Below are 26,843 nucleotides of genomic sequence, written 5' to 3' on the forward strand. Positions count from 1 at the left end.
AAAATATTAGGTTTAAGTTTTAAAAAATAAAAAACTACCTTTTGTCAAATATATCATATGAAAAAATTAACGTTGGATATGTTTCATTTATTGTGTACGAAGCCAAAACAAGGGTCCAAAAAGTGACTGTCGTAGACCTTAATAATGATGAATTCACAAATCACAACTGACAATAATAATTTGTAGTCCAAAAATCCACATAATAAATAAAATGAATATGTTTAATTATTGTTCTATTCATTCTTTTATTTTTATTTTTTATTTAAAAATATTTCTCGCGCGGTCCAGTTTACATCAACTTTTAATGAATGACATTTGTAGTAAAAGTTGTGGATGTTACTGATCTTGACATTAATTATGAATGAAAAAAATAGTCCCGTTATGCTAATAAGGTCGCCGTCCAACCAATTGAAATTGACTCTGTTCCCTGTTGACAAATCAAAATACAGTTTGTAATACGCACCTGGTGGTGCGTACGAAATTTGTATGACACCGCTATATCTTCACCAGGAGGGTAATAAGATCATTTACCGCACCTCCCGCTAGTTGTTTGAAAAGAAGTTACATTAACCCCTGCCAATCCCAGTGTTATATTGACTCGGTAATTGTTCAATGTTTGCGATTCAATATTTCTTCTGTGGCAAAATACATATAATAGACGTATTGCTGCTAATGGCAAAATACATATAATAGACGTATTGCTGCTAATGGTAAAATACATATAATAGAGGTATTGCTGCTAATGGCAAAATACATATAATAGACGTATTGCTGCTAATGGCGAACTACATATAATAGACGTATTGCTGCTAATGGCGAAATACATATAATAGACGTATTGCTGCTAATGGCGAAATACATATAATAGAGGTATTGCTGCTAATGGCGAAATACATATAATAGACGTATTGCTGCTAATGGCGAAATACATATAATAGACGTATTGCTGCTAATGGCGAAATACATATAATAGACGTATTGCTGCTAATGGCGAAATACATATAATAGACGTATTGCTGCTAATGGCGAACTACATATAATAGACGTATTGCTGCTAATGGCGAACTACATATAATAGACGTATTGCTGCTAATGGCGAAATACATATAATAGACGTATTGCTGCTAATGGCGAAATACATATAATAGACGTATTGCTGCTAATGGCGAAATACATATAATAGACGTATTGCTGCTAATGGCGAAATACATATAATAGACGTATTGCTGCTAATGGCAAAATACATATAATAGACGTATTGCTGCTAATGGCAAAATACATATAATAGATGTATTGCTGCTAATGGAAAAAATGTAGTGGGTTTCCTTTCTCAGACCACATGTCAAAAATTAAATAATGTTTGATGTCCAATAGATGATGATTAATAATGCTCTAGTGGTACCGTTATGGAAAACAAACTTTAACTTTGTTTAGAAACTTCTTTATGTCATTATGTGCAAGCTTTACTCAAGGTCTTTCCTGTGTAATGCAAATCACTTATGAGTTTATGAGGAGAGTAATTAAGCGTGATTACTCGCATATTTTCAGATTTGAGTTTTCAGGCATCGAAATAAGCCTTGTGTCTGGTAACCCATTTACAGGTTACCACAGAATATAGCCTGGTAACCTATAGGTTACCACAACTATATGAAAGATGGAATTGAATTCCTGTTACTACTACTTGACAACGCCCTTACATGTGTGCCAGATGAAACTGTATCGGTGCGCATGAACATCGGTACGAGAAACGAAATCTGGAAGTAAATTTATCTAGTGGACACTGCTTAAATGTGGAATGACTATAAACTATAATTGCTTGCAATTGCACAAGTGCGCACAAACATCGATGCAATTCCTTACGAAAAAATAAAACGGAATGCATTGCCTGGTTTACATTCGGAATTGAAACTACCGTTAAACGTTAAATTTTTTATCGAGAACAAAACACCGTTATTGACTTTTCTGACATGTGGTAAGCTCCCAGTAACCTGAACGACCGTTCTTGACTATTTCAATGCCTGAGTTTTAGATGTCACTGTTTATAAAAAAAACAAAGTTGTAGTGTTCTTCATTACAAATATGTTTTGGGTCTTAAATCATATTTATACAACCTTTATTAAACAAAACTCTATTTGTCGGCTAGTACAGCCAATACGGTTATTTCACTCGATTGGAAGAGGGAAGTAAAAGAACAACAAAACAATGTGATACCACACCACTTTAAAAAATATTTAATTTTGTTCTGTAATGTTGAAATCTGTACTAAAATCGTCTTGGTGCATTGATCGGCTCTCTCTGTATTCTGTGTTTATGTCTGATTCAGCAACATAAAACAAACAAAGCATGTTTTACTGGTTTCTAGGGGCAGGATATAGCCCAATGGTAAAGCACTCGCTTGATGCATGGTCGATCTAGGATTAATCGCCATCAGTGCGCCATTTGGGCTATTTCTCGTTCCAGCCAGTGCACCATGACTGGTATATCAAAGGCCATGGTAAATACTATCCTGTCTGTGGGACGGTGCATGTAAAGGATCTCTTGCTACTAATGGAAAAATGTAGCAGGTTTCCTCTCTAAGACTATATGTCAAAATTACCAAATGTTCGACATCCAATAGCCAATGATTAATACTAAATTGATGTGCCCTGGTGGTGTCGTTAAGCAAAAAGAAACATTTACTTGTTTCCATTTAATCTTTATAAAATTTAGCTAATACACATAGATTATACATTTAAGAATTGTCTGTTACTTCTTCTAGATTCATTGAGCTTTGAACAACAACAACAAGCATGTGCACAGTGAATTATGATTGTTTACAGGTCTTCTAGATTCATTGAGCTTTGAACAACAACAACAAGCATGTGCACAGTGAATTATGATTGTTTACAGGGCTTCTAGATTCATTGAGCTTTGAACAACAACAACAAGCATGTGCACAGTGAATTATCATTGTTTACAGGGCTTCTAGATTCATTGAGCTTTGAACAACAACAACAAGCATGTGCACAGTGAATTATCATTGTTTACAGGGCTTCTAGAATTTTTATAAAAATCACTAGCAATGGGATCAGTGATTTTAAAAAGTTACTAACCATGATTAAAAATTCACTAGCCCTACTTTTAAGTAAATACAATTTTATTCATAGTAATAATCAGATATGTCACCTAAAGAGGAAGATAGAGCTTAAAAACCCTTTGATTTGGGGAGAGGATATTCATATTTACTAAATAAACTTAATACAGCATTTGACAACTTCTTTTTTTTACTAGCCGTCAGGCATGGCTATAGTGGTTATTTACTAGCCCAACATTGAAATCACTAGCCATGGGAGTGGGGCTACCATAATCTAGAAGCCCTATTGTTTATGACAAAATAATATTCATGGCTATGTATACCTTCTTTTTTTTCTGTGCCAATATTAAATCTATCTGGAATTGGTGAGTTTCCTATAATTGTTAGTTTTAAGAATTGTTGTTATGTGTTTGTTTGTAGTTTGAGTCTTATAAAGCTGTACCACAGCCCAAGAAGAAGAGGATAAGTGGTGGGAAAACTACATTAACTAAGTAAGACTTTCGTTTCACCAGTTGATTTTCAAACCTCGTCCTCTTTCATCTCAATAGTCAGTCCAGTAGGTCATTAGAGTTGTTCCCCAGCCATTGCCCCACGAGCGGTACATCAAAGTCAAGGTATTCAGTGGCCCTCTGTATGGAACAATGCATACAAAAATACTGCAGGCCTCTACGTTAAGTTTTCCACCTAGGAGCCAGATGGCACCTACTTCTATTTTTATATATAGATAATAGGAAATGTTTTAGTCACCAAATGAAAAAAAAATTGTCGCATATGAATGGTATGTGACCGATTTCACATAGCAAATTGATCGCAATATAGAGGGCTGCTTCTATTGACTGTTGGAGTAGCTGCATGTTAGACATCACAAGGCCCATATTTTCTAAGCTATCTTAGCGCTACTAAATCGTAAAACTATCGTAAGCTATGATGTCACTATGGCGTGTGCTGTAGTGACGTCGCAGTCTACGATGGTTTTACTATTTCATAGCGCTAAGATAGCTTAGAAAATCCCTAGCCAAATAGTTTAAAATATGCTGAGGTATTCTGAAGGAAATGGTCCATTCGTTTCTTTTTATTGACTCAATTTAGACTTAGAATCTTAACCTTTTGACTACTGGATTAATTTTGGATAAAAGTCACGTTGAGTTAAGGATTGTGAGTTATTTCTTTTACGTTCATCTGGGTATGAACAGAAAAAATCATCCACAAACTCTGTGAATTGGCAAAGCCATTCTCATAAGTTTGCAGATGATTTGTTTTGTTCATACCCAGATGAACGTAAAAGAAATAACAGACAATACTTATAATTAAATTTGAAACATACTTACTAATAATAACATTAAAAGTTCATATTTTATTTTCACTTATTTTTTTTGGTTAAAACAATAATAATCAGTAACACAAATTACCAATATAAAATGACATCATCAGGTATGATGTTCCCTGACGATGTAATTTTTACATTCATCGCGAAATGAACAAACTCCCGTTGCTACGGCTGGACCAATGGGATGACGTTATATTGTAATGGATGTAATGGAAATGTAATTATTTAGTATTAGTTTATACCTAGGCAGTGCACCATGACTGGTATATATATCAAAGGCTGTGGTATGTGTATATAAATGATCTCTTGCTACTAATGAAAAAATTTACCATATTTTCCCAATGTATTATGCGCACCCTCCACTTAGAATGTTATTCCAAGAAAAAAAAACATGAACCACAATATAATGCGCAGCGTTTTTTTAAACTACAAAACCGACGGTGAATGCAAGATGTACCGTTTTCCCTCTGTCACCAATCACCAAAATTAACTCAGAGCGAAATCAGCAGTATATTCAAGAAACAAAAGTTAACTACTTGAGTACACAGACCTACATGTCACACAAAACATAGGCTAGTACTTGCGTACTTACATGTCACACATGTATAAATCGAGATAAAATTATATACCCATACACTGTAAATGACTAATAAGTAAATAAAAACAAAAATGTAGCATTTTACATTTGGTTCTCATACCTAACTTGAATGCACAAGATTTCTAATTTTATAGCAGTGTTGTATATTTCCGGTTTAAAAGAAATGGCCGAATTAAATCTCATGGAAATTAAAGATATTTACGGTTAATTTTTGTGCACATTTGGCAAGGTATGGATGCTTTTGTACATTTATTTTACATTTATTACAATCATCACAAGTGAAAAGCGATTTTTAAGAGGGTTTTGGCGTTTCATTGTAATGAACGCTGACATTTTTAAAAGATAATTTTTTCTATTGCTATGTTTAATGCACACCCCCATTATTAACCTGTATTTTTCGGGGGAAAAGTGCACATAATACATAGGATAATACGGTACTTAGGTTTCCTCTCTAAGACTATGTAAAAATGACAAGCAATTATTAATAAATCAGTGTTCTGTAGTGGTGTCATTAAACAAAACAAACTTTTGCTTTAACTCTGTTGATGAATAATCAATGTTTTAAAACATTTCCAGTGAAATGAAGATAGCCAGAAAAGCTGAAAAGAAAATGTTAAGAAAACAAAAACGACAGGAGGCTCATCAGTTGAAATCTCAGGAGGAAGACGATGTGGTTGACGTAGCGGACAAAAACAGAAACAACAGCGGAAACCAGCACTTTGAAGAGAAAACCAACACTGGTAGTTTATTATTGTTTAAATATTGTCTGTTATTTCTTTTACGTTCATCGGGGTATGAATAAAAAAATCATCCACAAACTGTGAATCGGTATTCTCACATAAGTTTGTGGATGATTGTTTTTGTTCATACCCAGATGAACATAAAAGAAATAACAGACAATACTTATAATTAAATTTGAATCATACAAGCTAATAATAATACTAAAACTTTATACTTTATTTTGAATTATTTTTTATCCATAAACAATAACGCTCAATAAGACAACTTGCCCATATAAAATGACGTCATCAGATATGACATTCCTTGACGACGTAATTTTTACGTTCATCGAAAAATGAACAAACTCCCCTTGGTTCGTCTGGACCAATGGGATAATGTTACGTTGTAATGCATGTAAAAGAAATTTAATTATAATACAATACATAGAGGTTATTACTAGAGTGTGTTTTGGTATCGTCAGTAGCATATATTAGGAATAAAAATTGTATTATGCGAGTGTTTATTATACATTATTTTAATTCCTAATATATGAAATTTATGAAACTGAATCACACGAGAGTAATAATCTCTTTATCATATTATTTTAACATGGGTTTTTTAAAACTTTATTTGTAACTTTAATTCCAGTCAGTCATTACTTGATATTCAAATGACATAAGAATATGTTTTAAGGTTGGTTTCAAATACCCTGTGTTCTCTTATATCTTTCGATGAGGATGGTTTTACCACTGCAGTGTACATGTATATTTCAAGTTACATAATCCATCTGACCGTGCCTTTAGTAGATCAGTTGTGAGAGTGCGCCTTTAAAGGTGGAGATAGTGAGATGTCCGGGGTGCCTTTAGTAGATCAGTTGTGAGAGTGCACCTTTAAAGGTGGAGATAGTGAGATGTCCGGGGTGCCTTTAGTAGATCAGTTGTGAGAGTGCACCTTTAAAGGTGGAGATAGTGAGATGTCCGGGGTGCCTTTAGTAGATCAGTTGTGAGAGTGCGCCTTTAAAGGTGGAGATAGTGAGATGTCCGGGGTGCCTTTAGTAGATCAGTTGTGAGAGTGCGCCTTTAAAGGTGGAGATAGTGAGATGTCCGGGGTGCCTTTAGTAGATGAGTTGTGAGAGTGCGCCTTTAAAGGTGGAGATAGTGAGATGTCCGGGGTGCCTTTAGTAGATGAGTTGTGAGAGTGCGCCTTTAAAGGTGGAGATAGTGAGATGTCCGAGGTGCCTTTAGTAGATGAGTTGTGAGAGTGCACCTTTAAAGGTGGAGATAGTGAGATGTCCGGGGTGCCTTTAGTAGATGAGTTGTGAGAGTGCACCTTTAAAGGTGGAGATAGTGAGATGTCCGGGGTGCCTTTAGTAGATCAGTTGTGAGAGTGCGCCTTTAAAGGTGGAGATAGTGAGATGTCCGGGGTGCCTTTAGTAGATGAGTTGTGAGAGTGCGCCTTTAAAGGTGGAGATAGTGAGATGTCCGAGGTGCCTTTAGTAGATCAGTTGTGAGAGTGCGCCTTTAAAGGTGGAGATAGTGAGATGTCCGAGGTGCCTTTAGTAGATCAGTTGTGAGAGTGCGCCTTTAAAGGTGGAGATAGTGAGATGTCCGGGGTGCCTTTAGTAGATCAGTTGTGAGAGTGCACCTTTAAAGGTGGAGATAGTGAGATGTCCGGGGTGCCTTTAGTAGATCAGTTGTGAGAGTGCACCTTTAAAGGTGGAGATAGTGAGATGTCCGGGGTGCCTTTAGTAGATGAGTTGTGAGAGTGCGCCTTTAAAGGTGGAGATAGTGAGATGTCCGGGGTGCCTTTAGTAGATCAGTTGTGAGAGTGCACCTTTAAAGGTGGAGATAGTGAGATGTCCGAGGTGCCTTTAGTAGATGAGTTGTGAGAGTGCACCTTTAAAGGTGGAGATAGTGAGATGTCCGGGGTGCCTTTGTGTCTTGCAGTAAGGGGTTGGACATAGCCCAGTAGTGAAGCACTCACCATTGGGCTATTTCTCATTCCAGTCAGTGCACCATGACTGGTATATCAAAACCATGGTATGTGCTGTCCTGTCTTTGAGATGGTGCATATAAAAGATCCCTTGCTGCTAGTGGAAAGATGTATTGGGTTTTCTCTAAGACTGTATGTCGAAATTACCAAATGTTTGAAATCTAATAGCCGATGATAAATAAATCAATGTGCTCTAGTGGTGTCGTTGAACAAAACAAGCCTTAAACAAACTATTTTCATCTTGCAGTGATTAAAACCGACTTGTGCTTAGAGGACCTGCAGAAAGCTGGGGGCACTGTTCTCAAGAGAGAAGATGAAATTGTACCATCGTATAAAGTAGGTCTTTTGCACAGCTCGAAATGGCCATCTGTGAAAAGTGAAAATCAGTCCATTTGTTAGACCTGGCAGATGAAATAAAAATTTACCTGCTAAAATTATCATTATCAAAAAATCATTATTCATGTTTCAGTGGACAGATGTGTGTACGATCATCTCATCTTTTATTTAGCTGAGGCTGAGCTCGTGAGTCTGTTATATTTTAATTTTATAATGCTCTAAAATACATCTCGGAGGTCGTAGTTCTCCACTCACTGTCCCCCACTCTCCACTCAACCCATGCTGTCTGTTTCTGGCAGGATATATTTCTTCTTAGCAGGCCACCTTTTTTTGGCCTGTTATTTAACAAAAATAGCAGCAGGACATATTTTGCTTCGTATTTCAAGCTTTGGTTAGTAATGTTTACAGACTTTCAGTGTATTGATGGTTGGATATTAAATGTACCATCACTTAAAGTAATGTTTACAGACTTTCAGTGTATTGATGGATGGATATTAAATGTACCATCACTTAAAGTAATGTTTACAGACTTTCAGTGTATTGATGGATGGATATTAAATGTACCATCATTTAAAGTAATGTTTACAGACATTCAGTGTATTGATGGATGGATATTAAATGTACCATCACTTAAAGTAATGTTTACAGACATTCAGTGTATTGATGGATGGATATTAAATGTACCATCACTTAAAGTAATGTTTACAGACATTCAGTGTATTGATGGATGGATATTAAATGTACCATCACTTAAAGTAATGTTTACAGACATTCAGTGTATTGATGGATGGATATTAAATATACCATCACTTAAAGTAAGTTGTTGCCAGCATCCACAAAACTGGAATGGGCCAAATGGATACAAGATTAAAGAAGATTCTGTTGTTGGGTGGATGGAAGAATATTAAACTGTACCATCATATGAAATAGGTTGTTAGAATCATCCACAAAAATCAGGCATGTGATTCTTCCGCTTTTTAGCGGAATTCCGCTTTTAAAAAAAAACATTTTATCGTAAAATAAATCTGTGAAAATGTTTTCATTAAAAAAAATCCCATTTCCCTTTATTTTCAGGTTTTTTTTTTATTATTGCACTTCCACTAAACCATTTTGTTAATGGCTGTGCTTACCTGTAGACAGTGTACCGTGATATAAGACTGATGACCAGTCAAAGAAATCGCTTCGCTTTTGTATGATAGATCATTTTCAGCTTTTTTTAAGAATACCAAATCACATGCCTAAAAAATTCAGTGAGATGGACAAGTAACAGCGAATCGTGACGCAATATTGAACACAATGTTCCCTGATAGATAAATGGACTAAAGTTAGGTCCCGAGCAATATTCACAAATTTTTAGAATTCTATTTGGGTGGCTGAATATAAAATTTTATCATCTTGTAAGTAAGGTCTCCACGAGCACTCTGGCACGGGCCGAGTGTAGCAAAACATGTGAGTTCCTTTCACACGACTCAGTACCTCTGGCACGGGCCGAGTGTAGCAAGACATGTGAGTTCCTTTCACACGACTCAGTACCTCTGGCACGGGCCGAGTGTAGCAAGACATGTGAGTTCCTTTCACAGGACTCAGTACCTCTGGCACGGGCCGAGTGTAGCAAGACATGTGAGTTCCTTTCACAGGACTCAGTACCTCTGGCACGGGCCGAGTGTAGCAAGACATGTGAGTTCCTTTCACACGACTCAGTACCTCTGGCACGGGCCGAGTGTAGCAAGACATGTGAGTTCCTTTCACAGGACTCCGTACCTCTGCGTGGAAGAGCACTCATTTAATTACGTAATTTATGTCATTTTGCCATATGCGTCCTGCCAGTTACATACACATAATACAATGACCATGTACCGGCCTCGGTGGCGTCATGGCAGGCCATCGGTCTATAAACTGGTAGGTACTGGGTTCATATCCCAGTCGAGGCATGGGATTTTTAATTCAGATACCGACTCCAAACCCTGAGTGAGTGCTCCGCAAGGCTCAATGGGTAGGTTTAAACCACTTGCACCGACCAGTGATCCATAACTGGTTCAACAAAAGCCATGGTTTGTGCTATCCTGCCTGCGGGAAGCGCAAATAAAAGATCCCTTGCTGCTAATAGGAAGAGTAGCCCATGTAGTGGCGACAGCGGGTTTCCTCTCAAAATCTGTGTGGTCCTTAACCATATGTCTGACGCCATATAACCGTAAATAAAATGTGTTGAGTGCATCGTTAAATAAAACATTCCTTTCTTTCTTTACAATGACCATGTTACATATAGGACTATGAGACATGTAAGGGAAACAAAAGTTGAATGTGTGGAATGAAATACAATGGCATGGTTTGGCATCCACGTTCAGCTCTGCAACTAAAATGCTATTTTACGTTATTCCTTAGTCTCATTGTCATTTAGTGTAAACATTGGGTACTCTGGCATGGGTTGAGTTTGACCCTCTAGAACTCTAAGAGGCCCTACTTGTAAGGTAGGTTGTTGCATTCAGTGAGATGGATGGACCAATGGAGGAGTGTTACATGCATGGATGAAAAGAAAACAAATATCTGAACCACACCTCAGCATGTTTGAAGCCATGGCTGTTTGGTGTCTAACATTGAGCTATTTATACTCTTATAACAATAGTGAAATGTAACAATAGCAACTTAGAAAATGCACCTTTAAATAATGTACTGATATCAGTTGGGTTACAGTGGCGGATCTAGAAAATAATAAGAGGGGGAGGCTGGATTGGGATGGAGTGAACCGGCGGGGACTGAGCCACGGTGAAGTTTCCGGGGACAAAACCCCTTGAAGTTTTGGCATTCTGGACATTTTAGACCCTTATTTCACTGATTTCCGAGGATCTAATTCTTAATTAATAATTCCATAAAGTTAATAAATTTGTTGCCGTTTTCCTGATTCACACCAAAATATATAGAAAACGATTTAATTTTGTCCTTATCGATGTAAGCCATACTCGGTTCAGTTGTACACCTGATTGACAACAGGGCGATGCATATTATGTTCGCTAATGGAATGGCTTTATTTGCATCTTCCTGAACAAAACTTAGAAGTAACAGTATATGTTTGGAATGAACTTTAAACAAAATTGCCCAGGAAGGGAGGGGGTGACTAACCACCCTATTCATCCCCCCTGGATCCGCCACTGGGTGAAGATTACGTTCATTTTTATAGCATCTCAGACTTCAATATTTCTTTTGTTTATCAAACATGTAGTTATATTTAATTAACACTTCATTTTTAAAAAATCATTTTCTTCTGTTTTCAGACAAAGCAAAAGAAAACAAAAAAGAAGAAAGATAAATCTAAAACTATATTACCTGTTGAGGTTAATTTTGCTGACAATAGGGAAAAACACCTTGAGAGTGAATTCACAGTGGCAGATGAAGATGAAGAATTGGGAATGCAGTAAACTTGTTATAACACTTTGTTAGATTATCAGGGGGATAGTGAATTGACAGTGGTAGAGGAGGAATTGGGGATGCAGTAAACTTGTTATAACACTTTGTGTTAGATAATCAGGGGGATAGTGAATTGACAGTGGTAAAGGAGGAATTGGGGATGCAGTAAACTTGTTATAACACTGTGTTAGATAATCAGGGGGATAGTGAATTGACAGTGGTAGAGGAGGAATTGGGGATGCAGTAAACTTGTTATAACACTTTGTGTTAGATAATCAGGGGGATAGTGAATTGACAGTGGTAGAGGAGGAATTGGGGATGCAGTAAACTTGTTATAACACTTTGTTAGATAATCAGGGGGATAGTGAATTGACAGTGGTAGAGGAGGAATTGGGGATGCAGTAAACTTGTTATAACACTTTGTTAGATAATCAGGGATAGTGAATTCACAGTGGTAGAGGAGGAATTGGGGATGCAGTAAACTTGTTATAACACTTTGTTAGATAATCAGGGATAGTGAATTCACAGTGGTAGAGGAGGAATTGGGGATGCAGTAAACTTGTTATAACACTGTGTTAGATAATCAGGGGGATAGTGAATTCACAGTGGTAGAGGAGGAATTGGGGATGCAGTAAACTTGTTATAACACTTTGTGTTAGATAATCAGGGGGATAGTGAATTCACAGTGGTAGAGGAGGAATTGGGGATGCAGTAAACTTGTTATAACACTGTGTTAGATAATCAGGGGGATAGTGAATTCACAGTGGTAGAGGAGGAATTGGGGATGCAGTAAACTTGTTATAACACTTTGTTAGAAAATCAGGGGGATAGTGAATTTACAGTGGTAGAGGAGGAATTGGGGATGCAGTAAACTTGTTATAACACTTGTGTTAGATAATCAGGGGGATAGTGAATTGACAGTGGTAGAGGAGGAATTGGGAATGCAGTAAACTTGTTATAACACTTTGTGTTAGATAATCAGGGGGATAGTGAATTCAGAGTGGTAGAGGAGGAATTGGGGATGCAGTAAACTTGTTATAACACTTTGTGTTAGATAATCAGGGGGATAGTGAATTGACAGTGGTAGAGGAGGAATTGGGGATGCAGTAAACTTGTTATAACACTGTGTTAGATAATCAGGGGGATAGTGAATTGACAGTGGTAGAGGAGGAATTGGGGATGCAGTAAACTTGTTATAACACTTTGTGTTAGATAATCAGGGGGATAGTGAATTGACAGTGGTAGAGGAGGAATTGGGGATGCAGTAAACTTGTTATAACACTGTGTTAGAAAATCAGGGGGATAGTGAATTTACAGTGGTAGAGGAGGAATTGGGAATGCAGTAAACTTGTTATAACACTTTGTGTTAGATAATCAGGGGGATAGTGAATTCACAGTGGTAGAGGAGGAATTGGGGATGCAGTAAACTTGTTATAACACTGTGTTAGATAATCAGGGGGATAGTGAATTCACAGTGGTAGAGGAGGAATTGGGAATGCAGTAAACTTGTTATAACACTTTGTGTTAGATAATCAGGGGGATAGTGAATTCAGAGTGGTAGAGAAGGAATTGGGGATGCAGTAAACTTGTTATAACACTTTGTGTTAGATAATCAGGGGGATAGTGAATTGACAGTGGTAGAGGAGGAATTGGGGATGCAGTAAACTTGTTATAAAACTTTGTGTTAGATAATCAGGGGGATAGTGAATTGACAGTGGTAGAGGAGGAATTGGGAATGCAGTAAACGTGTTATAACACTGTGTTAGAAAATCAGGGGGATAGTGAATTTACAGTGGTAGAGGAGGAATTGGGAATGCAGTAAACTTGTTATAACACTTTGTGTTAGATAATCAGGGGGATAGTGAATTGACAGTGGTAGAGGAGGAATTGGGGATGCAGTAAACTTGTTATAACACTGTGTTAGATAATCAGGGGGATAGTGAATTCACAGTGGTAGAGGAGGAATTGGGGATGCAGTAAACTTGTTATTGACAGTGGTAGAGGAGGAATTGGGGATGCAGTAAACTTGTTATAACACTTTGTGTTAGATAATCAGGGGGATAGTGAATTTACAGTGGTAGAGGAGGAATTGGGGATGCAGTAAACTTGTTATAACACTTTGTGTTAGATAATCAGGGGGATAGTGAATTGACAGTGGTAGAGGAGGAATTGGGGATGCAGTAAACTTGTTATAACACTTTGTTGTTAGATATGAATCAGTGGGGGATAGTGTTAATTGACAGTGGTAGAGGAGGAATTGGGGATGCAGTAAACTTGTTATAACACTGTGTTAGATAATCAGGGGGATAGTGAATTGACAGTGGTAGAGGAGGAATTGGGGATGCAGTAAACTTGTTATAACACTGTGTTAGATAATCAGGGGGATAGTGAATTCACAGTGGTAGAGGAGGAATTGGGGATGCAGTAAACTTGTTATAACACTTTGTGTTAGATAATCAGGGGGATAGTGAATTGACAGTGGTAGAGGAGGAATTGGGGATGCAGTAAACTTGTTATAACACTGTGTTAGATAATCAGGGGGATAGTGAATTTACAGTGGTAGAGGAGGAATTGGGGATGCAGTAAACTTGTTATAACACTTTGTGTTAGATAATCAGGGGGATAGTGAATTGACAGTGGTAGAGGAGGAATTGGGGATGCAGTAAACTTGTTATAACACTGTGTTAGATAATCAGGGGGATAGTGAATTGACAGTGGTAGAGGAGGAATTGGGGATGCAGTAAACTTGTTATAACACTTTGTGTTAGATAATCAGGGGGATAGTGAATTGACAGTGGTAGAGGAGGAATTGGGGATGCAGTAAACTTGTTATAACACTTTGTGTTAGATAATCAGGGGGGGATAGTGAATTGACAGTGGTAGAGGAGGACAGTGGTAGAGGGGATTGGGGATGCAGTAAACTTGTTATAACACTTTGTGTTAGATAATCAGGGGGATAGTGAATTCAGAGTGGTAGAGAAGGAATTGGGGATGCAGTAAACTTGTTATAACACTTTGTGTTAGATAATCAGGGGGATAGTGAATTGACAGTGGTAGAGGAGGAATTGGGGATGCAGTAAACTTGTTATAACACTTTGTGTTAGATAATCAGGGGGATAGTGAATTCACAGTGGTAGAGGAGGAATTGGGGATGCAGTAAACTTGTTATAACACTTTGTGTTAGATAATCAGGGGGATAGTGAATTGACAGTGGTAGAGGAGGAATTGGGGATGCAGTAAACTTGTTATAACACTTTGTGTTAGATAATCAGGGGGATAGTGAATTGACAGTGGTAGAGGAGGAATTGGGGATGCAGTAAACTTGTTATAACACTTTGTGTTAGATAATCAGGGGGATAGTGAATTACAGTGGTAGAGGAGGAATTGGGGATGCAGTAAACTTGTTATAACACTTTGTGTTAGATAATCAGGGGGATAGTGAATTGACAGTGGTAGAGGAGGAATTGGGGATGCAGTAAACTTGTTATAACACTGTGTTAGATAATCAGGGGGATAGTGAATTCACAGTGGTAGAGGAGGAATTGGGGATGCAGTAAACTTGTTATAACACTTTGTGTTAGATAATCAGGGGGATAGTGAATTCACAGTGGTAGAGGAGGAATTGGGGATGCAGTAAACTTGTTATAACACTTTGTGTTAGATAATCAGGGGGATAGTGAATTGACAGTGGTAGAGGAGGAATTGGGGATGCAGTAAACTTGTTATAACACTTTGTTAGATAATCAGGGGGATAGTGAATTGACAGTGGTATAGTGAATTGACAGTGGTAGAGGAGGAATTGGGGATGCAGTAAACTTGTTATAACACTTTGTGTTGTTAGATAATCAGGGGGATAGTGAATTAACACAGTGGTAGAGGAGGAATTGGGGATGCAGTAAACTTGTTATAACACTTTGTGTTAGATAATCAGGGGGATAGTGAATTGACAGTGGTAGAGGAGGAATTGGGGATGCAGTAAACTTGTTATAACACTGTGTTAGATAATCAGGGGGATAGTGAATTTACAGTGGTAGAGGAGGAATTGGGGATGCAGTAAACTTGTTATAACACTTTGTGTTAGATAATCAGGGGGATAGTGAATTGACAGTGGTAGAGGAGGAATTGGGGATGTGGTAAACTTGTTATAACACTGTGTTAGATAATCAGGGGGATAGTGAATTGACAGTGGTAGAGGAGGAATTGGGGATGCAGTAAACTTGTTATAACACTTTGTGTTAGATAATCAGGGGGATAGTGAATTCACAGTGGTAGAGGAGGAATTGGGGATGCAGTAAACTTGTTATAACACTTTGTGTTAGATAATCAGGGGGATAGTGAATTGACAGTGGTAGAGGAGGAATTGGGGATGCAGTAAACTTGTTATAACACTTTGTGTTAGATAATCAGGGGGATAGTGAATTGACAGTGGTAGAGGAGGAATTGGGGATGCAGTAAACTTGTTATAACACTTTGTGTTAGATAATCAGGGGGATAGTGAATTGACAGTGGTAGAGGAGGAATTGGGGATGCAGTAAACTTGTTATAACACTTTGTTAGATAATCGGGGGGATAGTGAATTCACAGTGGTAGAGGAGGAATTGGGGATGCAGTAAACTTGTTATAACACTTTGTTAGATAATCGGTAGGAGAATCTTACGGATCTGGGGAATCACGTATTTTGTCTTGCTCAGCATCTGTCATGTGAATCGTCTAAGTCTGATAAGAAATTTGTTTAATGTGGGGCTTTATTTGCATCTTCCTGAACAAAATTTACATGGTGGATGAGGTATTGGATCCCTTGCTGCTAATGGAAATGGAAAAATGTATCAGGTTTCCTCTAATGACTATTTGTCGGAATTACCAAATGTTTGACATCCAGTAGGCAATTGATTAATTAATCAATGTGCTGTAGTGGTGTTGTTAAAGAAAACAAAATTTTAACTTTTTGTTGCTAAAGCTAAAGCAAATAAGTAAATTAATAATAATGTTTACAGCGATCATGACTTTGTTTTACTGAAATAGTGGTCATTATTTCAGAAACCCGACTCTGCTGGATGAAGTTGAGCCGTTCTCCGTTCCTGTCTCGATACAAGACCAACTAGCAACATTCCACAGCCAGTTCGAGGAAGATCTCGCCATACAGAACAACGATGTCGCACAGAACCTCTTTATGTAAGGCTCAGTCTAATTTGGTTTGTCGGTTACATGTTATTTTCTAAGTTGGTAGAGTGCTCATCAGAGGTACTTTTGTCGAAGGATCGAATGCCCTCAAGGGACCTAGTGTCTGAATTGTTTTCTTGTACCTATCTGTGCCCCATGCCTGGTGTGTCAAAGGCTGTGGTATATTACAGGGCTTGTAGATTATGGTAGCCCCACTCCCATGGCTAGTGATATTCAGTGTTGAGCTAGTAAATAACTACCATCGCCATGCCAGATGGCAAGTGAATTTTGTTATAAAATGTTGCATTTAAATATATTTTTTAAATGTAAATATCCTGCCCCTTCCTCCCCTCAAATCTAATGGTTTTTACGCGCTTCTTTAGGTGACATATCCAATTATTCCTATTAGTAAAATTGTATTTACTAAACCTTCTGACTATTGCAGGCGAGATATCTTGCCTGACGTAATGACAGTCGACATACTGTACACAGTATATTTCCCAATTCATATTTCCTGTCGTTTTGTACACGACAGTCACCGGAAATACAAAACAGGAAACACTTCCTGGTACAATGGCTTCTTTAGGTTTTCAATTGAAAATAGTTTTCGGCAAGTTTTTTCGCTTGACAACAGTGGCGGCACGTCGCGGTCATTTTCAGGGATCGATAGCTGTTTGTAACAGCTATTTGATAACAAATTTGATTGTTTTACCAACAACGAAAATCACCAAATATACTGAACAAAAAAAGAAACTTCCGATTTGTACATATAGTATTTGTTGTGTTAAAGAATTCATTGTGTAATGAAATTATATAGGTAGTATTAGCCTTGAGCTGTATTATCAGGATTCAGGAATTTTATGGATTATTTTTGCACGGTTAATCGTCGACAACGTGAAATTCAATTTGCACGTGCATTCATGGTTCGACATGTCCCGTGTAGTATTCGGTCAAGTTGTTTTACTTGTCTTACTGACATTGTTGTCAAGTGAACGAAAACGCTTAAAAATTTGTAGAAAAAATTAACGTTTATCATTGTAGCATTTTTAGTATGCCAAGAATACAGAATAATTTACGCGAACGGGCGATTGGCATGCTTGATGCTGGCATGTCGACAGAAGACGTTGCAAGGCATGTTGGGAGTTCTAGTCGAGCGATAAGAAATCTTCGCGTAAGATTTCGAACGACAGGAAGCACCAACGACTTGCCACGTCGTGGACGTCCGCGTGTTACAACGCGTGGTCAAGACCGCTATATCATGAACACACATTTGCGCAATCGATTTCAAACTGCCACTGCTACTGCTGCTAACACACCTGGGCTTCATAATAACCGAATCAGTGGGCAAATTGTTCGTAATCGTCTGCGGGAGAACGGTTTACATGTACGACGTCCTTACGTCGGATGTGTTTTAACGCAATGCAACGTCGTCATCTAAATCGTCTTAATTGGGCACGTGTACACACTCGTTGGATACGGCGATACTGGAATACCGTTCTTTTTTCGGATGAATCCAGATTTTCTTTACAACGTGGTGATGGGACGGTGCGCATCTACCGTAGGAGAAATGAACGCTATGCTGACTGTTGTGTTCTTGAACGAGATCGTTTCGGGGGTGGGGGTTGTGTCATGGTCTGGGCAGCCATTGCCCATGGTTATCGTTCACCACTAGTCGTCATTGATGGCAATTTAAATGCTCAACGTTACCACGATGACATTCTCGCTCATCACGTCATTCCTCTGTTCCATAACAACGCCAACATCTCGATTTTTCAGCATGATAGTGCCATCTCTCATACAACTAGAGACACTGTAAATTTTCTTAGGACAAATAACATTGATTTCATTGATGACTGGCCCGCTAAAAGTCCTGATCGAGCATGTCTGGGATAGTCTGGACAGACGATTGAGGCGTCGTCCAAACCCACCCGCTAACATCAACGAACTTCATCAAGCACTCATTCAGGAATGGAACAATATTCCACAGGCAGAAATCAACACTTTAGTAAATTCTATACGCCTGCAATGCACTGCAGTGGTCAGTTCAAGAGGTGGTCATACCCGTTATTAAGTGGGTGGGTTTTTTTTTAACCCCTACCACACTTGGTCAAAATTTCTCCCAGTTTCTGTTAACCTATGGCCATGATTTTTGTACCAAACGATGCATCATGGAACACTCTTTAAACGCATATATAACAATTATTCCCCCGGTTTGTTTTCATCAAGTTATGTTCAATCAAAGTTAGCGGAAGTTTCATATTTTGTTCAGTATATGTGGATATGAATCGTAGTTCTTTTAAAAAACCCAATTCTGGTCAGAAAACCACTGTTATTGAGAATAATGGACATAAATACTGGACAGCTGGCCACAAATGCCCGTAAATAAACACGACTTTTGAGATATTTGCCTAATTTTAATCAACATTAACTGATTTAAAATATCATTAAAATGAGAAAAACCCACAAAAATAATACTTACTGATTCAAGTATGAACTTTATTTTATGTATTTATAAAACATTTAAGTGAATATATGTGAGTAAAAATTATAAACTTGTACCCACTCAACGTGGTTTTTGTCAGAAATTAATCAATTAGTCTAAAGGTTAAAGTAGGACTAGTGAATTTTTAATTATGGCTAGTAAAAATTTTAAATCGCTGATCCCATGGCTTGTGGATTTGTATAACAATTCTAGCAGCTCTGTCTATATGCTAATTCGTCTGATAAAATGAATATAAAAGAAAAATGTCGTAATGTTTAGGGATGTAACGATTTATCGATAAGTCGACATGTCGGGATATTTTTACAATACGATTCAAGATACATGCACTATTGTGTCGATACTTACGGTTTTCTAAAATCGATATTTTTCATTTAAAGTATCGATTTATTTAAAATAAATGTATGTGTTGTCAAATTTAAGCCCTAGTTTCTGTTCCAGTTACCGTTATCAGAAACCAGTCCACACGCAGCTGTATATAGTGTTACATTAAATTAATTTTGATTGGCTGATATCCAGATTTGTGGCCAGTTGCTTGCTCGAACCTAGCGCTTCAGCGGTGTTGTTTGACATGTGCATCATCTTTGCAAAGCATAGAGTTCTTCGCAGACGAATTTGAAAATCCGCCTGCAATGTACAAGACTGCTGTGTGGTGTTTTTTCAAGTTTCTCCTTTGTCGGACATGCAAGTCCGTAATTAATTAAATGGCAATACGACAAATATGTCGTCACACATTACTCGCCATCACGCATCATTCATCGACTCCCCTGATCGTACGAAACGTAAAACAGACTCGAGTACGACAAAAGTTTGCAAAAAGCTGCAAAAGATCAACGGTTTAATTCAATGCAGGAACATGATGTTCTAAAAGGAATACTTCAATGCAATTATGAGCCATTTGTGTTTGTTTTCTTTGCAATCCTCACAAATATTATAAGTCTGGATTTATTTTCATTGTTTGTGATCTATTATTAATATATTAATCATTTTCTAGAGCAACAATTCAGGATTTTTTTATTGTAAATTTAATATTGCGATAGTTATCGTATCGTGAGGTGAATACGTATCGTATCGCAACCCATCTGTATCGTTACATCCCTAGTAATTTTCCTCTGAAGACTGTCAAAATTACTAAATGTTTGACATTCATTAGCTGATAATCAATTAATCAATGTGCTCTAGTAGTTTCCTTTTTGTCACATTCTATGTCAGTCTGGGTTTTTTCTCTCTCTCTCTTTCTCTGTCTCTCCGTCTCTCTGTGTGTGTCTCTCTCTCTCTCTCTGTCTATGTCTCTCTCTGTGTCTCTGTCTCTGTCTGTCTGTCTGTCTCTCTCTCTCTCTCTCTCTCTCTCTCTCTCTCTCTCTCTCTCTCTCTCTCTCTCTCTCTCTCTCTCTCTCTCTCTCTCTCTCTCTCGGTCTCTGTCTCTGTCTTGGCTTTTTATGATCTGTGTGTAACATTGGCCTCTCAATTTCAGATATTTTGAGGAGCTGCTCACCGAACATGGGCCACTGGAGTTTGACTCACCAATACTAATACGAGAACTTGAAGACTTCCCGCAGGAGGCACAAAGTGTAATTGAAAAGTGTGACGGACTTCGTGGATTCTTCCAGAAATCTCACAGATTTGGAATAATGGATAATTATGTGTGTGTTTTGAAAGACTGCGGCAGAGTGCGGCAGCTCTCGGAGATGAAACAAGCTGAGTACCCTCTACTGGGTGTAGCTGGGAGGTTCAGTTCTAGAGCAAGTTTAGGAGCAGCCGGAACGTTTAGTTCCACTGGTTCGCTAGGCTCAAACACATCGTTAGTTCACAATGGAACATTCGCTTCAGTGGGGGAGCTAGATGTTTTAGGTTTTAACGATTCTGAACGTGGTTCATCTCAAACGGATTTGAACAGGAAGGACAAGCTAGACGATAACCCAGCATTGTGTGTATCTCCACTTACTGTTAGCAACAGACCGAAAATGAAGCCAATTAAACCACTTGTTCCACTTTCAAAACTAAAACCAAACACTCCCAAACCTCTGACTAGTTTAACAAAGACTATACCACCAGAGTTTGATCATGACCCTCTTTTAAAAACAACTAGTTTGAACCCATCCGCCGTTGAATTTAAACCATCAGTCACTGAAGGAAATATATCACATGTTGATGATTTGGAACAGTCAACGACTAAAAAAGAAATTGTAACAAAAAGCTCAGGCTACAATTCACTGGATGATTTTTCTTTGCCTTATTCTGTGGTTTCAAAGAACTGTAAGGATAGTGAGGAAGGACAGCAGAGTGATATAAACAACATGGATGATATAGACGATATACAACTTTTTCAAGATTCTAAACAACTTGCTAAACATGACGTTTGTGTTGATGATTCTGGATCGGGCACTAGGCTGGATTCTGTTACGAGCTGTGACCAACAGAACACTAGTTTGGTTGCTGGGGAGACGGCAAACTGGAGGGAGTGTGAAAACTGGGATGATGTAGACGACATTTCTGATACGAGCTCTATGAAAGAGATAGGCCGCTTAAGTGAGACTGATGTGAGGAAAAACAGCACATATATACATGGGACGTCGAAACAGGACGACATTCTGCCAAGTCGAAGTAGCTCACGATCCTCAAACCACAGCGATATAAATGCTGATTTTCTCTTTCGTACCCCGTCGCCTGGACTACAGCATTCAAAATCTACCTACAACCCCCTCCCAGCCAAGACAACCCCTCCTTCATTTTCTAAAGAACCAGTGTCAGAAAGATCCCCTGATAGAATAATGGAAAGTAGTCCGATCCCTCTATCAACATCCCTTTCAGTTTCGTCATCTGTTTTTCAACCAAAGGCACATGTTGAATCACAAAGCCATAACGGCTTTTTAGCCCAACAAAACCAGCCTATTTCACAGCCAGACAGTTACTTCACATTAAACCAAAAGACTAGTATTGGTTCTCCTCTACTGCAGAATCCCCTGCTACCATCTAAGACTCTACCCAAAGGATTTCCCAGTCCGCCGTACCCTCTCTCTAGTTCTAATTTGACCATGCTGTCTCAGCCAGGCAGGTCTTTGATATCTGACCCCTCTGTTAGGCTGTCTGGTAAGCAGTCCACACCAAATGTAGGCTTGCACATAAGCAGTCCAATAAGCAACCCATGGATGTCGAACCCTGTTATTGGTAACCCTAATGATAGCAAGCCATTAATGTTTAATGAAGGAAGTAATAATTCTGTTTTGGGGTTTGGTCACACGGATATGTCTTTTAGGTGGTCAGCTGGTGAGACCGAAATTCCTTCAAGTAAGGACTTGACGTTTGAGCACACATCATTATTCCAGCCACCCATAGATAATAGATCTGTGGATTCGTTGGCTGGATTAGGCGGCGACCCATGGCTGAAGGCGAAGGTCACCAATGAGGCGGAAACACAGACGGAGACCGAGGTCATGTCGGTGGGCACAGGCACAGAGCTTGACCTTGACCTTCTTATAGAGCACGGGAAGAAGCTGCAAGAGACCAATGAGCTGCTGTTTGTGAAACTGCGACAGACGGAAGATGAGAAAACACAGATTCAGGTTGGTGCAGGACCCTCCCCGCTCACAGCTGCTAGTGCTGAGTGGCTGTTTCATATAGCCACTGCAATATTTGTACAGAACCCTCCCCGCTCACAGCTCTAGTGCTGAGTGGCTATTTCATATAGCCACTGCAATATTTGTACAGGACCCTCCCCGCTCACAGCTGGTAGTGCTGAGTGGCTGTTTCATATAGCCACTGCAGTGTTTGTACAGAACCCTCCCTGCTCACAGCTCTAGTGCTGAGTGGCTGTTTCATATAGCCACTGCAATGTTTGTACAGAACCCTCCCCGCTCACAGCTGGTAGTGCTGAGTGGCTGTTTCATATAGCCACTGCAATGTTTGTACAGAACCCTCCCCGCTCACAGCTCTAGTGCTGAGTGGCTGTTTCATATAGCCACTGCAATGCTTGTACAGAACCCTCCCCGCTCACAGCTGGTAGTGCTGAGTGGCTGTTTCATATAGCCACTGCAGTGTTTGTACAGAACCCTCCCCGCTCACAGCTGTAGTGCTGAGTGGCTGTTTCATATAGCCACTGCAATATTTGTACAGAACCCTCCCCGCTCACAGCTGGTAGTGCTGAGTGGCTATTTCATATAGCCACTGCAGTGTTTGTACAGAACCCTCCCCGCTCACAGCTCTAGTGCTGAGTGGCTGTTTCATATAGCCACTGCAGTGTTTGTACAGAACCCTCCCCGCTCACAGCTCTAGTGCTGAGTGGCTATTTCATATAGCCACTGCAGTGTTTGTACAGAACCCTCCCCGCTCACAGCTCTAGCCATTGCAATGTTTGTACAGAAACCTCCCCGCTCACAGCTCTAGCCACTGCAATGTTTGTACAGAACCCTCCCCGCTCACAGCTGTAGTGCTGAGTGGCTATTTCATATAGCCACTGCAATATTTGTACAGGACCCTCCCCGCTCACAGCTGGTAGTGCTGAGTGGCTGTTTCATATAGCCACTGCAGTGTTTGTACAGAACCCTCCCCGCTCACAGCTCTAGTGCTGAGTGGCTGTTTCATATAGCCACTGCAATATTTGTACAGGACCCTCCCCGCTCACAGCTGGTAGTGCTGAGTGGCTGTTTCATATAGCCACTGCAGTGTTTGTACAGAACCCTCCCTGCTCACAGCTCTAGTGCTGAGTGGCTGTTTCATATAGCCACTGCGGTGTTTGTACAGAACCCTCCCTGCTCACAGCTCTAGTGCTGAGTGGCTGTTTCTTATAGCCACTGCAGTGTTTGTACAGAACCCTCCCCGCTCACAGCTCTAGCCACTGCAATGTTTGTACAGAAACCTCCCCGCTCACAGCTCTAGCCACTGCAATGTTTGTACAGAACCCTCCCCGCTCACAGCTCTAGCCACTGCAATGTTTGTACAGAACCCTCCCCGCTCACAGCTCTAGCCACTGCAATGTTTGTACAGAACCCTCCGCGCTCACAGCTCTAGCCACTGCAATGTTTGTACAGAACCCTCCCCGCTCACAGCTCTAGCCACTGCAATGTTTGTACAGAACCCTCCCCGCTCACAGCTCTAGCCACTGCAATGTTTGTACAGAACCCTCCCCGCTCACAGCTCTAGTGCTGAGTGGCTATTTCATATAGCCACTGCAATGTTTGTACAGAACCCTCCCCGCTCACAGCTCTAGTGCTGAGTGGCTATTTCATATAGCCACTGCAATGTTTGTACAGAACCCTCCCCGCTCACAGCTCTAGCCACTGCAATGTTTGTACAGAACCCTCCCTGCTCACAGCTCTAGCCACTGCAATGTTTGTACAGAACCCTCCCCGCTCACAGCTCTAGTGCTGAGTGGCTATTTCATATAGCCACTGCAATGTTTGTACAGAACCCTCCCCGCTCACAGCTGTAGTGCTGAGTGGCTGTTTCATATAGCCACTGCAATGCTTGTACAGAACCCTCCCCGCTCACAGCTCTAGTGCTGAGTGGCTGTTTCATATAGCCACTGCAATGCTTGTACAGAACCCTCCCCGCTCACAGCTGTAGTGCTGAGTGGCTGTTTCATATAGCCACTGCAATGCTTGTACAGAACCCTCCCCGCTCACAGCTGTAGTGCTGAGTGGCTATTTCATATAGCCACTGCAATGTTTGTACAGAACCCTCCCCGCTCACAGCTCTAGTGCTGAGTGGCTGTTTCATATAGCCACTGCAATGTTTGTACAGAACCCTCCCCGCTCACAGCTGTAGTGCTGAGTGGCTATTTCATATAGCCACTGCAATGCTTGTACAGAACCCTCCCCGCTCACAGCTGTAGTGCTGAGTGGCTATTTCACGCTCACAGCTGTAGTGCTGAGTGGCTATTTCACATAGCCACTGCAATGTTTGTACAGAACCCTCCCCGCTCACAGCTGTAGTGCTGAGTGGCTGTTTCATATAGCCACTGCAATGTTTGTTATATTATTTTTAATGATTTATGGTCACATAGTGGTGCATTTCATATAGATACATTTCATATAGCAGGGTTAGAATTAGATGACGGCACTATGGCAATTGCCGTTATGCCCCCTACATTTCCCATAAAGCCCTCTCAATTTTACTTCAATGTATTGCCGTGCCCTTGAATTATGGAGATACATTGGTGCCTTTCACACAAATGTATTTCATATAAGCACTGCAGTCTTTTTAAATATTTGTTAATGAAATAAGGACACATCATTGGTGCCTTTCATACGAATGTAAGCACCAGGGTTTCACAGATTTAATCAGGGTTTTTTGCCAGGATCCCATATCTGATGGGATTAGGATTTAATCATAATTGGGATATATTATCAGGCTACTGAATTATGCAGTACACCATTGTTAAATTATTTTATTAGAACAGACAATTAAATATATATACATGTACATATATATCTGTGTGTGTGTGTGTGTGTGTAGTTTATATATGATAAAATGTTCAAACAAAGAAGTTACTTTTTCATCATATGCAGTCATGTGGGATAGAAAAAGTACACCCTCAGTGGTGGACATTTCCACCCTGGTACTTGGCAAGCCTTGTCCCAGGTGGACTTTTTCTATCCCACATGACCACATATGATGGAGTCTATTAATATGCATTTGTGTGTGTGTGTATGTGTGTGTGTATATATATAGATATAGATAGATAGATAGATAGATAGATAGATACATAGATACATACATACATACATACATACATATATGGAATTTATAGTATACAAATAGGGAATTTTCAGTGCCACTTTCTTTTGGGTAGGAGCCTATGATCGACCCACATGATAAATCCGTGTGTTTGTTATATTTTAAAGTGAATGATCACACTTGAGTGGTGGTTTGAAACCTCTTTGTTTTCAGGCGGTGGGTCAGCAGTGGTTAAATGAAAAGTCGAGTCTAGAGCAGCAACACTCGGCAGCCAATCAGAAGATCGGGCAGCTTGAACAGCGGACCATGTTCCTGGTGCGAGAGATCGAACAGTAAGAACAGTGCTTTTCTCACAACTCTCAACCTCGAATACAATCAAACAGTAAGAACAGTGCTTTTCTTACAACTCTCAACCTCGAATACAATCAAACAGTAAGAACAGTGCTTTTCTTACAACTCTCAACCTCGAATACAATCAAACAGTAAGAACAGTGCTTTTCTTACAACTCTCAACCTCGAATACAATCAAACAGTAAGAACAGTGCTTTTCTTACAACTCTCAACCTCGAATACAATCAAACAGTAAGAACAGTGCTTTTCTTACAACTCTCAACCTCGAATACAATCGAACAGTGTTTTTCTCACAACTCTCAACTTCGAATACAATTGAACAGTAAGAACAGTGCTTTTCTCACAACTCTCAACCTCGAATACAATCAAACAGTAAAAACAGTGCTTTTCTCACAACACTCAACCTCGAATACAATCAAACAGTAAGAACAGTGTTTTTCTCACAGCTCTCAACCTCGAATACAATTGAACAGTAAGAACTGCTTTTCTTACAACTTTAAACCTCCAATACAGTCAACTGACTGAGCTTTATCTCGTTTCAATCAGTGCAACACAATTGGTCAAAGACCATGGTATGTGCTATCCTGTCTGTGGGATGGTGCATATAAAAGATCCCTTGCTGCTAATGGAAAAATGTAGTGGGTTTTACAGGTTTTGACTGATTACCAAAGACAGTATCTAGCTTTACTTCACCTGCCATTTATGTATT

At 39.4% G+C, this 26,843-nt stretch overlaps 1 protein-coding gene across 1 annotated transcript in view; it reads left to right on the forward strand.

The window, feature by feature from the left end:
- The window catches only part of LOC121385873, a 100,433-nt gene that overhangs the window by 36,152 nt on the left and 37,438 nt on the right, over positions 1 to 26,843 (forward strand). The window contains exons 16-22 of the mRNA XM_041516664.1: positions 3,494 to 3,564; positions 5,575 to 5,738; positions 7,958 to 8,046; positions 11,316 to 11,455; positions 16,486 to 16,620; positions 20,583 to 22,671; positions 25,997 to 26,115. Of these exons, the coding sequence (XP_041372598.1) occupies positions 3,494 to 3,564; positions 5,575 to 5,738; positions 7,958 to 8,046; positions 11,316 to 11,455; positions 16,486 to 16,620; positions 20,583 to 22,671; positions 25,997 to 26,115 (2,807 nt within the window). The remainder of the gene's footprint in view (positions 1 to 3,493; positions 3,565 to 5,574; positions 5,739 to 7,957; positions 8,047 to 11,315; positions 11,456 to 16,485; positions 16,621 to 20,582; positions 22,672 to 25,996; positions 26,116 to 26,843) is intronic.

This window comes from Gigantopelta aegis, chromosome 12 (assembly GCF_016097555.1).
Source record: "Gigantopelta aegis isolate Gae_Host chromosome 12, Gae_host_genome, whole genome shotgun sequence".
NCBI lineage: Eukaryota > Metazoa > Mollusca > Gastropoda > Neomphalida > Peltospiridae > Gigantopelta > Gigantopelta aegis.